The sequence below is a fragment of the Bactrocera latifrons genome, unplaced genomic scaffold (assembly GCF_001853355.1).
Source record: "Bactrocera latifrons isolate USDA-ARS-PBARC rearing strain unplaced genomic scaffold, ASM185335v1 scaffold_22, whole genome shotgun sequence".
In the NCBI taxonomy this organism is placed as follows: domain Eukaryota; kingdom Metazoa; phylum Arthropoda; class Insecta; order Diptera; family Tephritidae; genus Bactrocera; species Bactrocera latifrons.
In genome coordinates this window covers 568,106-581,595 of record NW_017535741.1, presented here as the reverse complement: position 1 = coordinate 581,595, position 13,490 = coordinate 568,106, and the positions used below count along the sequence as shown (strand labels likewise).

Genomic DNA, 13,490 nt, shown 5'->3' with positions numbered 1-13,490 from the left:
GAACGGATGTTCTTAGGCTACCCAGAGGATACTTGGTCAAAGACCGGAAGTCGTGAGCTGCTTGAGTCATATGTAAAAGAATCGTTTCTGGCCATTCCCAAGTKAATGGCGATCAGAGACTTTCCTCACTGGCGTGAACTTCTACACATGACCCCATCCTCCACTTACTTACCTAGTTTTCCTTTTTTATCAAATATAGATCTAAATCCCTATTTGTTTAGCGTTGAACACGTAAAGCAGACCTCACAAACAAATCTTTCAAAACAGTTTTCTGCTTTGATCCAATCAAAACCCTAGTCCCATTCTCTCAGTTTAGGAATAGTTTAATTTAAGTCGCTTCACTTTAAGGAAAATGCACAGCTTCGGTGAGTTCTTTCACCATAACTGTCTGAAACGAAGAGTGGTACCAAAGTGTGGCCCCAAGAAATGAACGGTCGCCGATATTATGAGATACGACGGTCAACGTAGTTAGTGATAGTGATTCGCCGGACCGACAAAGAAATGTCCGTTCAAAATCAGACGAAAAAGATTCGACATTTTTCGTAACTTCGCAAAAGCTGGCAGTCCTTCGAGTGCCTTTCGGCCATGAAAAATATTTTCGTACAATTTTAAACCGTTCCATTGCGCTTAAAAATTTGTAAAAGCGAGAGTGAACCAGTCCTCTAAATAGTTAAATGTACATATGTATCTTTCAAACTCCTAAAGTTAACTCATTCTGAGAAGCGCTTTAGCATTTCTTCACACGCTGTGAAAATCAGTAAAATCAGATAATAACCACGCACACTTCTCATATAACGGTTATGTCGAAAACTACTAAAAGTGTCATAACTCACTGCGTACAAGCATTAAATTTCGTAACCGAGATGTTAGGGAAAAGTTTGGTGCGTCGGGTAGTCCAATCATTCCTATCAAACACTACCAAGGGCGAAATCGAATGATGTATTCACATTCCATTTGATTATTCACTTTAGATTATATAATATATAAATCAAACATCAAAGACATTTCTTCTTACGCCCAAAAATTCTCGAAATCGGACTAGAACTTTTCAAGGGTCACCAAATATGGCATATGGCTGATTTTTTACGGAACATATCCGTCAATCTATTATACAATTTTGGGTGAATGTTACTGAGATGACGATGAGATGAGATGATTGTTTAATATAAACAAAGAGCTTTCTAAGTGCTAGACATTTTAAATTATCTGCATCTCTTCTGCGTCGATTTATAATTATGGGAGACTTTTTCATGTGAAAAAGTATAATCGGAGTTTGGACATCAATTGATATGAAACAGAGAACATTTTTTCAATAGATTTTGCTTATATGTCAATCATACTTCACCCCGTAAATAACTCAACCCTTAATATTTTCTTACAACTTTCAGCTTGACTCGCATACTGAGTTTGTTATAAATGTAAGCTCTCCAAACCTTGACCCGAATTCGGTACTCAGTCATAGTTTCTTGAATTAAAATTTTAAACCGCTTTATATTTAATAAAAAATAAAAAAAATAAATAAATTTTATCACTTATATCCATCAATTTCACATCATTTAATATATTTAACGGAAGTGTGGATGAAAATTAAATTGATTTCACACGCGGATGCAGAGGAAATGAAAGAACACTGCCGGAAGTTGACAGATCGGTGATGTTGCATTAACGGCTGCAAAATCTGATACAATTAATCATATGTACAGACCTATAAATGTACACACAAAAGTGTATGTGTTCAAAAAAGTGCAGAAAATTGGTTAAAAATATTTTCAACCATCAACTACACACACACAAATCCTCACATTCGCACAGTGAAATCAATTAACCTGCCGAACACGCATGTGAAATCGCAATAAATCATATTCCAATACAAATGTCACAAAGTCAACGTGTAAATGGCATGCAAAAACAAATACAAAAAATATGATAAAATATAATTTAAAATTTTTATTAGGTCAGTACGGCTGGAAAAAATTAATGGGAGTCGTATTAAACTGTCATCGACAGCTGTCAGTTACATGATTTGTCGAAAAAATGTTTACAGGAGAGAAAGAGTTAAATGTAAAGCGTACAAAAATTCATAGGTACAAAGTATTTTCTTTCTTTTACTCGATGCTAAAATTATGAATTTTAATTGATAAATTGCTAAATCATAATTTAAGCACTGATCATGAAAATTGGACCTTACCTGGCAGAAATTACGACTTGCCAAATAATATTTGAGTTAGAGGCTTTAAATTTTCAACATTTCAGTTTTATATTGCACCTTCAGCCGCAAATGAGGATCAATAAAAATCTAACAAAACCTTTTCTATTACGTTCCAGCAGTTGTCCTTATTGGGGAGTTTGAATGATATTGAATAATACAGCGAATAATGCCAAGAATAAAAACATCAACATAGTTTGCAGTAGTAGTATTTTTGCAACCTTTTTAGGAGCTCACTCGTTAAAATATAACTGTTGAAAGGACGATTCAACAACTGAGTCATTATCCTACTTAGTTCAAAGTAGCACCTGTCTTCAAGAGTTACTCTGTGTTGAAGAGTGTCACTTGAGGCTGACATTGTTGTTGGTGTTAATACTAGCGCCAAGATAGACGAAATCATCTACGACTTCGAAGTTATGACTGTAAACAGTGCCGTTGGAGCCAAGTCGCGTGTGCGACGACTGTTTGTTTGATGACAAGAAATATTTCACCACCAAAACCCATTCTGGCTCATCCATACTGTAGAAAGCAGAATATTGAGGCCAATGATATCAACATCATCGGCGTACGACAGCAGCTGTACACTCCTATAGAAGATGGGACCTTTTCTGTTTACTTCTGCAGCTCGTATTACTTTCTCCAAGAGTACATTGAAGAAGTCACAAGAAAGGGAGTCGCTTTATCTTCTCACTTCTGGTATCGTACGGCTCGGAGAGGTCTTTCCCGATACTTACGAGGTTTTTGGAATTACTCAACGTCAGTTTACACGTTGCGAATTAAAGCCAGCTCCTTTTCGTGCTATCACAAGCAGCTTTGAAATCGGCAAAAATGTAGTACGTACCGTATGGTAGGGTCACGGGTCTTTACCAAGATTCGACGCATGGTGAATATCTGGTCAGTTGTTGACCTAAAGCTACAGTTTCCTACCTAAAGCATCTTTCACACAATACGCTTAATAGAACCTTAAATGCGATGTTGAGGTGGCTTATCCCACGGTGGCTGGCACAGATAGCTTGATAAATTTTCTTATCCTGGAATCTAGTACTACAGATAAAGACATTTCGTCCCCGGTGAAATCGATCAGCCTCAACTCATTTGGAGATGTCTCATCATGGAGGTTGAATTTATTGACCCTTGTACCAAAGATACCTTCTTTGCCCACCCTGGCGTTGAAGTCACCAAGCACTTCTTTGATGGCGGTGATGTCAGCCTTTGTTTTCACAAAGCCATCAACCAGCAAACAGCACTTTCCCAATTAAGGAACCGGACATTACACGTGCATGCCCTCAAATCGTAATCCTTAATTCGTTTACCATAGTCGTCTTCAAAAGGGGTGTGTCTCGTCCGAGGCCGTTGATTAGTTTTCATTGGAGGTTCGTAAACCCAGCGCACAACCCAGTGTCGGGATAGTTCGCCTTCTCACTTTGGCTCGCCTTCAAACGCATATTCTTTAGCCACCTTACTTCGTCTAAATGACCTTACTTGGAAATCGTGACGTGCTTCAGCCATATGTAAAAGATTCATTTATGGCCACACGCTTGCGTGAATTTCTACATATGAGTCCATACTCCACTGTAGCTCACTTGCTCTTTATATCTTACAATCAGATTTGGCTTCGAAGGACAAGGTAAGAACACAAGGAAAAGTATATAGAGACTCGCAGACAAAATAACAAACTCTGAATACGGCGTATGTATATCAAACAATAATACTCTAGGACCATACAGTAGAAAACCTGGAATGGTTATACGAAAAAAGTATATCGAGAGTTGCTTTACCAGAATCCGGAGCCATAATCTCTGGACAGAACTGAAGTCATTTAATCATCGCATTTGGTGAGCGAATATAACACGAGAACCATTTCTTTGATCAAAAGAGGCAGCATTGAAGTTCAGCAAATATTTTGTGTGCAGCAATCACCTCCAACGCGACTCTATGAGGCGGTAACAACTATAACATGCTCGAAAAAAGATCGAAAACTGGCTAGTAGCTTAATTACAATTAGGATTTAGGATTTAAAAATATTATATTATCATATCCTAAGAAATATTTTTTACTATATTTCTGTCAGAAATAGTCCAGTGTTACACCAGTTCAAATAAATGGCGCTATGCTTAGTTTAGGGCACACTAAATAAAAATTGTATCCGTTATCACCTCATCAATAAACTGCTTGCTTATGGATAGTACAAGCAGGTCTTTTCGAAATAGTTTATTTTCAATCCATACATATTCAATGTGGTGGTTCACTAATACTCTTCGAACTACTTAGTTCGACTTCAGACAAGAGAGAGAATATAGTGCTAAACTAGTAATTTTCCTATTCCTACATAGTTTAGTGTTTCACTGAATAGTTTCTATGCTGAATAGTTTCATACATACATACTTGAATACATTTCTATCAGCTGAATGATGAAGTGCGTGTTCGTCTGTTCTGTCAGCGAGACAGCGGCCATTACTTGAAATGACACCCTGTCAACTGACAGTTGTGATAATATTTAATTACCCACTTTACTCTCTAATGCATGCATGCAAGTGGCAGCTTGTAAATTATATGCAGGCAATTACACACACGTATTTGTGATTGTAACTTTAAGTGAATTTGATGCTAGGATATATATATAAAGTATACTTATGCCAAAGCTTTTTCCAATCTTCGAAATGTGCAAAATTGAGCGACCGTTTGAATTTGCTGAATAGCCAGAAGAAGAATCAGGTGAATACGGTGGTTGCATCACGATATTGGTTGAAATTTTCCCGAAAACCTTAAGAAGAATAAATGCAGTATGCGACGGTGCATTTTTGTGGTGTAAAAACCAAGAGTTCTCGGTTCATAATTCCGACGTACTTTATAGAGTCTTTGAAACAATTCAGAAAACTCGCTATTTTGTAAATGTTTCCCAGCTCGAGAGCTTATAAATAGTTTATAAAAATCCTAAAGATTCTAACTTGTTATTAATCTCAAAATGACTGAAACAAATAATGTTCAACATATTGATTTTGCCTGTAATTACTAGAATGAGTTTAAAGTTAACTTCCAGGGCTGAATAAAGATAAGGAAGCTGCAGATTAATATTCTCATCATTGACGATCTTGAAAATATGGGTCGGAAACAACAAGCATAACTTTATTTCATTATTACCCGTTATGTTAGCAAGCTCCACTGATTGAACGCCAATTAAAGCCAAAAAGTATAATCTAAGAGGCTCCAAATTTGGTCCAAATGGACCAATTAAAAATCAAGAATATTTTATAAAAATTTTTTTATTTGTTAATATTTGTATAAAAGTTTTAGCATTTTCAAAGATCCGGTGAATTCTTTTCAAAGGTTGCTAGTATTTTTTGACCGTAGAAACTTTTCTTCACAAACAAACGAAAAATTAAAGAAATAAGCAGCTCAAAGTATTACTTAATGTATATTGTGTCAAAACAGTACCCGAAAATTGTATTTAAATTCCCCGGGTAAAATTATTTGATAAAAATGTATTTTACTAAGTTGGTAAGACTGTTCTTATTTGTCAAATATGAGCGCTGTCAATCAGTTTGTTTACAGCAGCGACTTTAGTAGGTACACCACAGTAATGTGGTATTTACAATGGATAAAAATATGGTCCAAAGAATTTGCCTCAAATTTTGTATTTCTAGCCAAATTTCGTTTGCGGAATCGCTGTGAATGTTGGAAAAGGCTTACAGTGATTCAGTTTTATCAAAAACACAAGCTTACGAGTAGTACAAAGCCTTCAAAGACGGTCGAGAAATCGTGGAAGACATTCCTTATTCTTCACAAGCTTCTACCTCTTCAACTGATGAAAATATTAAAAAAGTGAAGGATATGGTGCTTGAAAATTGTAAGACAAGTGTTACAGAGATAGCGAGAGAGCTCGTCATCTCTCGCGAGTCCGTTCGAATGATTTTTAGTATGAAACGCGTCCTTGCTCGACTCGTCCCGATTAAACTGAATTTTTTTTGCTAAAAAGTACCTTAAACAGGTCTCTCTGGTCATGCTTGATCGTTCGAATCCCTATCCTGGAGCTTCAACAACAATTGGAATGGACGAAAAAACGAGCCGAAGCCAAAACAAGCACGCCAAAGCCGTTCAAAAATCGAAGCGATGATCATTGTTTTTTCGATATTCGTGATTTGGTGCAACATAAATTTGTTCCGGAGGGACAGACATTCTTTTTGGTCGTATTGATTCGATTGCGTTAAAAGCAAAACAACCGGAATTATGAAAGAACAATTCATGGATTTCACACGATGATAATTGTGGCCGAATTTAAAGCCAAAAACACTCTGAATACCATAGATCCACTATCGTATTTACCAGATTTTGCTCCATGTGATTTTTTCTTATTCTCCAAACTGAAATTGCCGCTCCAGAGATAAAATAAAATTCGCTGAAGGAGCTGAAGGCCATTACGAAAAGTGCTTATGAAATGTGTTTCGAGGACTGGACAAATTGTTGGCATTACATCAAGTGTAAATTCCTTTAAAGGCGACAAAGTAAATATTGATGACAATTTCCGGGTAGTTTTTTGTCACAATGTATTTGGATTAAAAATTCGGTATATTTCGAACAAAGACGATAAAATTAATAAACATGTAGCATTCGCTTACGATCCCTTAATATCAATAAAGATCACGATCCGAATATAACAATAAATATTGAGCGTGTGGCAGGCGCTAACGAATGCAATCATAAATGGGAAAGAGAGGCTGGTGGTACAAGTTGAAGCAGGGAAGAAGAAAAGAGGGGTTTTATCTCTGCGAGAATTCTGTCTTAAACAAATATTCATACTTTCTCTTTCACGCTAATGACATTCGCTGACATTTGTCATTTATATCCGTTATACTGTATTATAAGTAGGAGTATGTCTCGGCAAACATGAATATTTGCTTTTCCCGAGCGACAACAACCATATCCGTACCGCCCATTTCCTTCGGTATAATAATATGTAAATATAGTTACGTAATACACATATACTTATAATTTAATATGTACATTATAGTAAATGACATGTGGTGCATAACAATGCAATTAACATCAACATGCAACTATCACGCAGCCTTTAACATTCACACATACAAACACACTAGTATTTGCAAGCATCAACGCCCCACCCCATTAATAGCAGCATTGTTGGTATAATTGTAATTTAATATTTTAATTACATAATTTGTTAACATTGGCGCGTGTCTTCATAAACTAGCAAAAGCAAACACCAATGTGGATCTGTGTGTATGTTTAAGATAATAACAACATTTGTTTACTTAATTTAATATACCGCTTGACTTTCAATAATGCAAATGATGTTTGGGGAATTTATGAGCGTTAGCGAGCAACATTATAATCCCTGATAGAAGGCAAGTTTTATACCAAATTCCGAATTCTGTATCCCTTTCAACGCATGCCATATCTCCCAATTACTCCGCAACCTCCAGCAGAGATATCAAGATTGAACATAAGGACTTATGTGTTATGAGCATTTAGAACAGAAGCTCAAAATTGTCACAATATTATGTTGTCCAAAAATGTTGTTCCCAAACTTCAAAGCTCTGTACTAATACAAATCGGTCTAAGGTTTAATCTAAGAGATAACCTTGCAAGCAAACCCAGAGAGGCCCTTAAGACCCGTCAAATCTTTATCGGTCGCTTTAGACGCAGTTAAGTAAGTAAGTATTCACATATACTAATAAAGTCGTTTTCTAAAATCGACGCGCAGTATACTCAAAATATGTGTTGACGGAGTGGAGGTCTTCCTCTTCCTCTGCTTACCCCTTCAGGCACTGCGTTGAATACTTTTAAATCTGGAGTGACCTAGCCAGCATAGCCGCTGTCACTTATTTCGCTGAACTATATAAGTCAATGTCGTCGTATATCTCGTACAGCTCATGGTTCCATCGACTGCGGTATTCACCATTGCCAATGTACAAAGGACCATAAATATCCCGCCGAACCTTTCTCTCGCCTTATCAGATGTTGTCATTTTCCATGCCTCTGCAGCATGTAGCAGGACGGGGATGATGAGTAGCTGGTAGAGTTTGGCTTTTGTTCGTCGAGAGAACCTTGACTTCGTCAAAATTATCACTTATGACTGTCAACAGTGACGTGAGAGCCTAGTCGCAAGTGCTACAACTGTTTGTCTGTTGACAGGGAATATTTCGTTTAGCCCTCGTTCACTACCAGACCCATTTGCTTCGCTTCTTCGTCCAACCTGGAGAAAGCTGAACTAACGGCACGGTTATTATAGCCAATAATAGCGATGTTAGGGGTGTACGCCAGCAATTGTACACCCTTATAGAAGATGGTATCTTCTCTATAAATCTGCAGTTCGAATTGTTTTCTCGAGGAGTAGAGAGTAAAAGTTGCGGGAATGGCGTATGGTGAATACATGGTCGGTGACTTGAAGCCACACTGATAATGTTCAATCAGTTTGTTGATGGTGAGCTTTAATCTTTCACACAGTTCGCTTGATTACCTTAAAATTTTAGATTTCAATGTTTAAAAGCAACTAAAAAATTTTAATTTCAATGTTTGCAAAAGATCCTAGTTCCGGCGGCAGCCATCTACCTACAGATTAACATGCAATTTAATATTTTGATTTTAGATTATTATTTTTGCTCTCGACTTATCACTTCTAGAAGAGCTTTATCCAAGTCTAAGACATACAGTTTAGTAATTTTTGTCCTTTTGCAATTGTTATATGTAATTCGGATAATATTGGAATGACGAAAACTCGTTCTTATTTAAGGTTAAGTGTTGGTGCATAAAGAATTGACATAGAAATGTAATTATGCATTCGTAGTTTTAAGTGTCCATCAATGCGAACGAAATAATAATCTCTTAATTTTGTGTACTCACCATTAGTTATGCGATAATTTTGTTTGAACGTGCCGATATCTAATGTGACTTTTGGTATCATAAATTAGGGTACTTTTCCCGAAGGGATATAACTTAAACAAAGCAGAACCTCACTGAACTCAGTAGATACTTTCTGTTTTTATAGCCAGCTTTCATTCGGTTTACTGCCTTAGTCGTGTACTGTCCGAAACACTATTTCAGCTTTAGAAGCAATGTTGCTAAAACAGGTTTTCTACTTGATATCATTATTGGTGAGTTTTCCACATGGTGCGCCTGGTTTCGGCATGCGTCTCATGGAGATTTCAGGCTCGGATCATTCACAAGTCGTCTGCACCCTCGCACTACTGCAGAAATATTTCCAATATGGTGAACCACTTTCTGGTTCGGTAATCTCTATGAGCTTTACATCAGCCTCGCTTCATATACAGCAGGATTTACTGAACGCCATGCACACTCAGGTTGTCATACCGTGGACGGTTGTGGTAAGGAATCCACGTCAAGCACCGAATAACCCGAGGTCCACTATGATTTTGCACGAGAAGCCTCAGTGCTATTTCATTATTATAGAGAATTTAGAAGATGGCGATTTGGAGGATGTTTTCGAAGATTGGAAAACGAATATAAATTGGAATCCACTGGCACAATTCGTTGTGTATTTGGCTTCAGTCGAAGAAACCGACGATGAGATGAATGAGTTATTGATTGAAATACTACTCAGTTTTATGAATAAGAAAATTTACAATGTCAATGTGATTGGCAGAAATGAAGAGAATGGATTTTACTACGGGAAGACAGTGTTCCCATATCATCCAGACAATAATTGTGGCAATCGGGTAATAGCTATAGAAACCTTGGATATGTGTGATTATCAAGATCCAAATAAGCCAAAGGACGAGTATAATTTTGATGAGGAAGGCGATGGAGATGAAGTCGATTACGATATCGCAGATGATGACGGTGGGCTAGAAAATAACAATATTAATAAAAGAAATAATGATGGAGAATTTGATGATGAACATGGCGCTAAAGATGGAGAGGGGCATCAAGACGATAATAGAGATGCAGACACAGACGAAGATGTAGTTAGAGATAAAGATGGAGGGAAAAACACTTATGGGAATAGAAATAGTGACATGGAAGGAGATGAAAATACGGGTCAGGATGCAGACCATAGAGTTGTTGACGGCGCTAAAATGGATGAATATAATGATAGAGAAAACGGTGGGGATCTGGACGGAAATGAAATATTAGAGAAAGAAAACGATAGCAAACGAAGTGTAGAAGGATATATAAAACTTAATAGGCATCAGAAACTGATAACAGAAAGCAATGAAAGAGGGGAACTGAATTGGAATTTTGGAGATTTTAGGCATGAAAGAAAATCAAAATTTAAAATAACTAAAGAAACCCGGACAAAAAAGATTTTGTATACTAGGGAGATACCAAAAAAAAGGTCTCAACCAAAATATCTAAAACTCACCGACTACAGCCAGGAGGACAGAAATGAGCTGCAAACGCCAAATATCTATCTACAGGAACTATATCGCGCATCATTTCTTGATAAGTTTCCAAAGGATCTCAGCGGGTGTCCAGTTGTGGCCGCTTTTCGTCCCTGGGAACCATATATCTTTAAAGAAAGCAGCGATTATGAGAACAAAGCAGATAGCAACCCCAGAGCGAATAAAAACAATGAAGTTTTAGACACCTATGATTTAGGAAATGAGGAAAATGTCGTTAACAATTCTTATATCGATGATAATGACGACGCAGAGTCAGAGAATTTCTACAATGATGTAGACGCTGACGATGTGAGCGACGAGCCTGCGTTTAAGTTAAATGGCATCGAGTATCAGTTAGTACAGACAATCGGCGAACGTCTGCATATAACTATAGACTTTCAGCTGGAGAATACCAATCTCTATCATCTCTTTCAGCAACTTATTGATGGGTGAGTGTTCAATTGTTGGAGAAGTTATTAACTTACTTGTTCATAACTCACTTACAGCGACATCGAATTGATTTTGGGTGGCATCGACGAAGACCCCAGCATCAGTCAGTTCGTCTCCAGCAGCATTCCCTATCATCAGGATGATCTCACATGGTGCGTGGCGAGAGCTAAACGCAAATACGATCTCTTCAATTTTCTGCAGAGCTTTCACATGAGCACTTGGTTCTTCACATTTGCTTTCATTATGATATCTTCATTGAATATATACATCGCACAAAAACTCCTCAAAATACGACCGACCTATTTCGGCGATTTCTTCGCCACTGTTGTACGCATGTTCGGCATTATACTCAGCCAGTCGACGCAACTCACACGTTTACCAGCTTCGTTGCACATTACCTTTGGCAGCACCTTTTTCTTGGCCATAATGTTTGTGAATGTCTATCAGAGCTTTCTGGTAAGCACCTTGACCACGCCGAAATCATCTTATCAAATCAGTCATTTGGATGAAATTTATCGCAATCGCATGACAGTGACGGGAAGTGTAGAAAATGTGCGTCATCTGAGTAAGGACGGCAAGGTCAGTGCGACTCATAACTCCAGATTAGTCATTTATTTAATATATATTCACTCCCTATAGATTTTCAAATATATCCGCGAGAAATTTCAAATGTGCTACAACATCGAAGAGTGCCTCAATCGCGCAGCCACCGATGAAAGTTTCGCAGTCGCCGTTTCCCGTCAGCATTCTTTCTACAATCCACACATTAAACGCGACCAGCTTTACTGCTTCGATCGCAATGAGAATATCTATGTGTACTTAGTTACCATGTTATTGCCGAAAAAATTCCATTTATTACCGAAAATCAACCCTGTCATACAGCATATCATTGAATCAGGTCATATGCAGAAATGGGCACGGGAACTCGATTTGAAACGTAGAATTCGCGAGGAAATACAGCGCGCCCAAAAAGTGCTCGTCAAGAGCTTAACAATCAACCAGATAGTTGGCAGTTTTGCTCTGCACGGCATGCTGTCTGCAGTGGCACTGATAATATTTATACTTGAATACTGGACCCATTGGATGGTGGTGAAACGGCGCACACGTTTAAGATTAGTAAAATTCTTACACCGTAAATTTAGTTCAAGGTGAAAAGCAAAAGTATTTCAGAAAGTTTCGATTTTTTTTCCTTTTTTTTTTTTTGCAAATTTACTTTTAGATCTACTGGAACTCCAATTAGCCGCAAGCCCATTTACAGTCATTGAATTATATAAAAGTATTGTGCATTATTCTTTCTCTTAATGCCGATATAAAAACCTTGTTCTATAACGGATTCCAGTCAGTCAACTACTCCTTTTAGTTGGCACTCGAAATTTCACATTTACACTCTTGTAACATCTATAAACCGTTAACCAATTACATAACTATGTGAACTCAAGTCCGTATAAAACTGCATTGGGCAGCAAAACCGTTAACGGGACAGAATGGAAAATTTATAATGGTTGCAGATACAAACAGAAAGAAAAATCCTGGAAAAGACATATATTTTTCCCAAAAATACTGTCCTTCATATAAAGCGGGAGCAAATCATTAACTTGATTTTGAGTAAAATGAATTAGTATGAAATTTAAGCTAGTAAGTAGACGCTTGGGGACTCCGATATTTTCAGAAGAATACAAAGTGAAAAGCATAATCAACGAATATTTGCTTTGTAAGACCAAATGATGACGAACTACATATACAATTTTATCTTACCTCTGGTGGGGGATTATAACTGATAGACTCGTCATCTAGTGAGAAATATTTCATTCTGATTTTGTTTTATATACCTTTATATACAATTTTTCAAACTTTCTTAAATAACTAAATATATGTGATTGTTTGTGTGTATGGTGCACATGTTAATTTGTTAAATTTGTAATCCATTGCCTAAATATACCTTGGGACAAAAAAGCACACAAAAATTGTAATTAAATTCCCCGGGTAAATGATATTTCATAAATATTTATTTTTCTATGTTGGTAAGATTGACCTTAATTATTAAGCCAGATATGAGCGCGATCTGTCAACCGGTTTGCTTACAGCAGTTGCTTAAGTCGGCACACCTTGCGATTTTTACAATGGATAAAAATATTGAACCCTTCTTCTTCTTGATTGGCGTAGACACCGCTTACGCGATCTGCTTCACCCGGCGGGTACTGCGTCGAATACTTTCAGAGCTGGAGTGTTTTCGTCCATCCGGACAACATGACCTAGTCAGCGTAGCCACTGTCTTTTAATTCACTGAACTATGTCAATGTCGTCGTATATCTCGTACAGCTCATCGCTCCATCGAATGCGATATTCGCCGTGGCCAACGCGCAACGGACCATAAATCTTTCGCAGAACTTTTCTCTCGAAAACTCATCTGTTGTTGACATCGTCCAAGCCTCTGCACCATATAGCAGGACGGGAATTATGAGTGACTTATAGAG

At 37.4% G+C, this 13,490-nt stretch overlaps 1 protein-coding gene across 1 annotated transcript; it reads left to right on the top strand.

Annotated features, from left to right (window-relative positions):
* The first annotated feature begins 9,279 nt into the window (after nt 1–9,279).
* LOC108968517 lies at nt 9,280–12,281 on the top strand. Its single transcript, XM_018932603.1, has 4 exons — nt 9,280–11,015; nt 11,073–11,595; nt 11,656–12,164; nt 12,236–12,281. Exons 1-4 carry the CDS (start codon nt 9,280–9,282, stop codon nt 12,279–12,281), a joined length of 2,814 nt encoding a protein of 937 aa, XP_018788148.1.
* Nucleotides 12,282–13,490: the final 1,209 nt, after the last annotated feature.

Coding starts and splice junctions, on each gene's coding strand:
- LOC108968517 (XM_018932603.1), top strand. CDS start 9,280: ATGTTGCTAAAACAGGTTTTCTACTTGATATCATTATTGGTGAGTTTT. Junction 11,016..11,072: donor TTTCAGCAACTTATTGATGG/GTGAGTGTTCAA, acceptor ACTCACTTACAG/CGACATCGAATTGATTTTGG. Junction 12,165..12,235: donor CACCGTAAATTTAGTTCAAG/GTGAAAAGCAAA, acceptor ATTTACTTTTAG/ATCTACTGGAACTCCAATTA.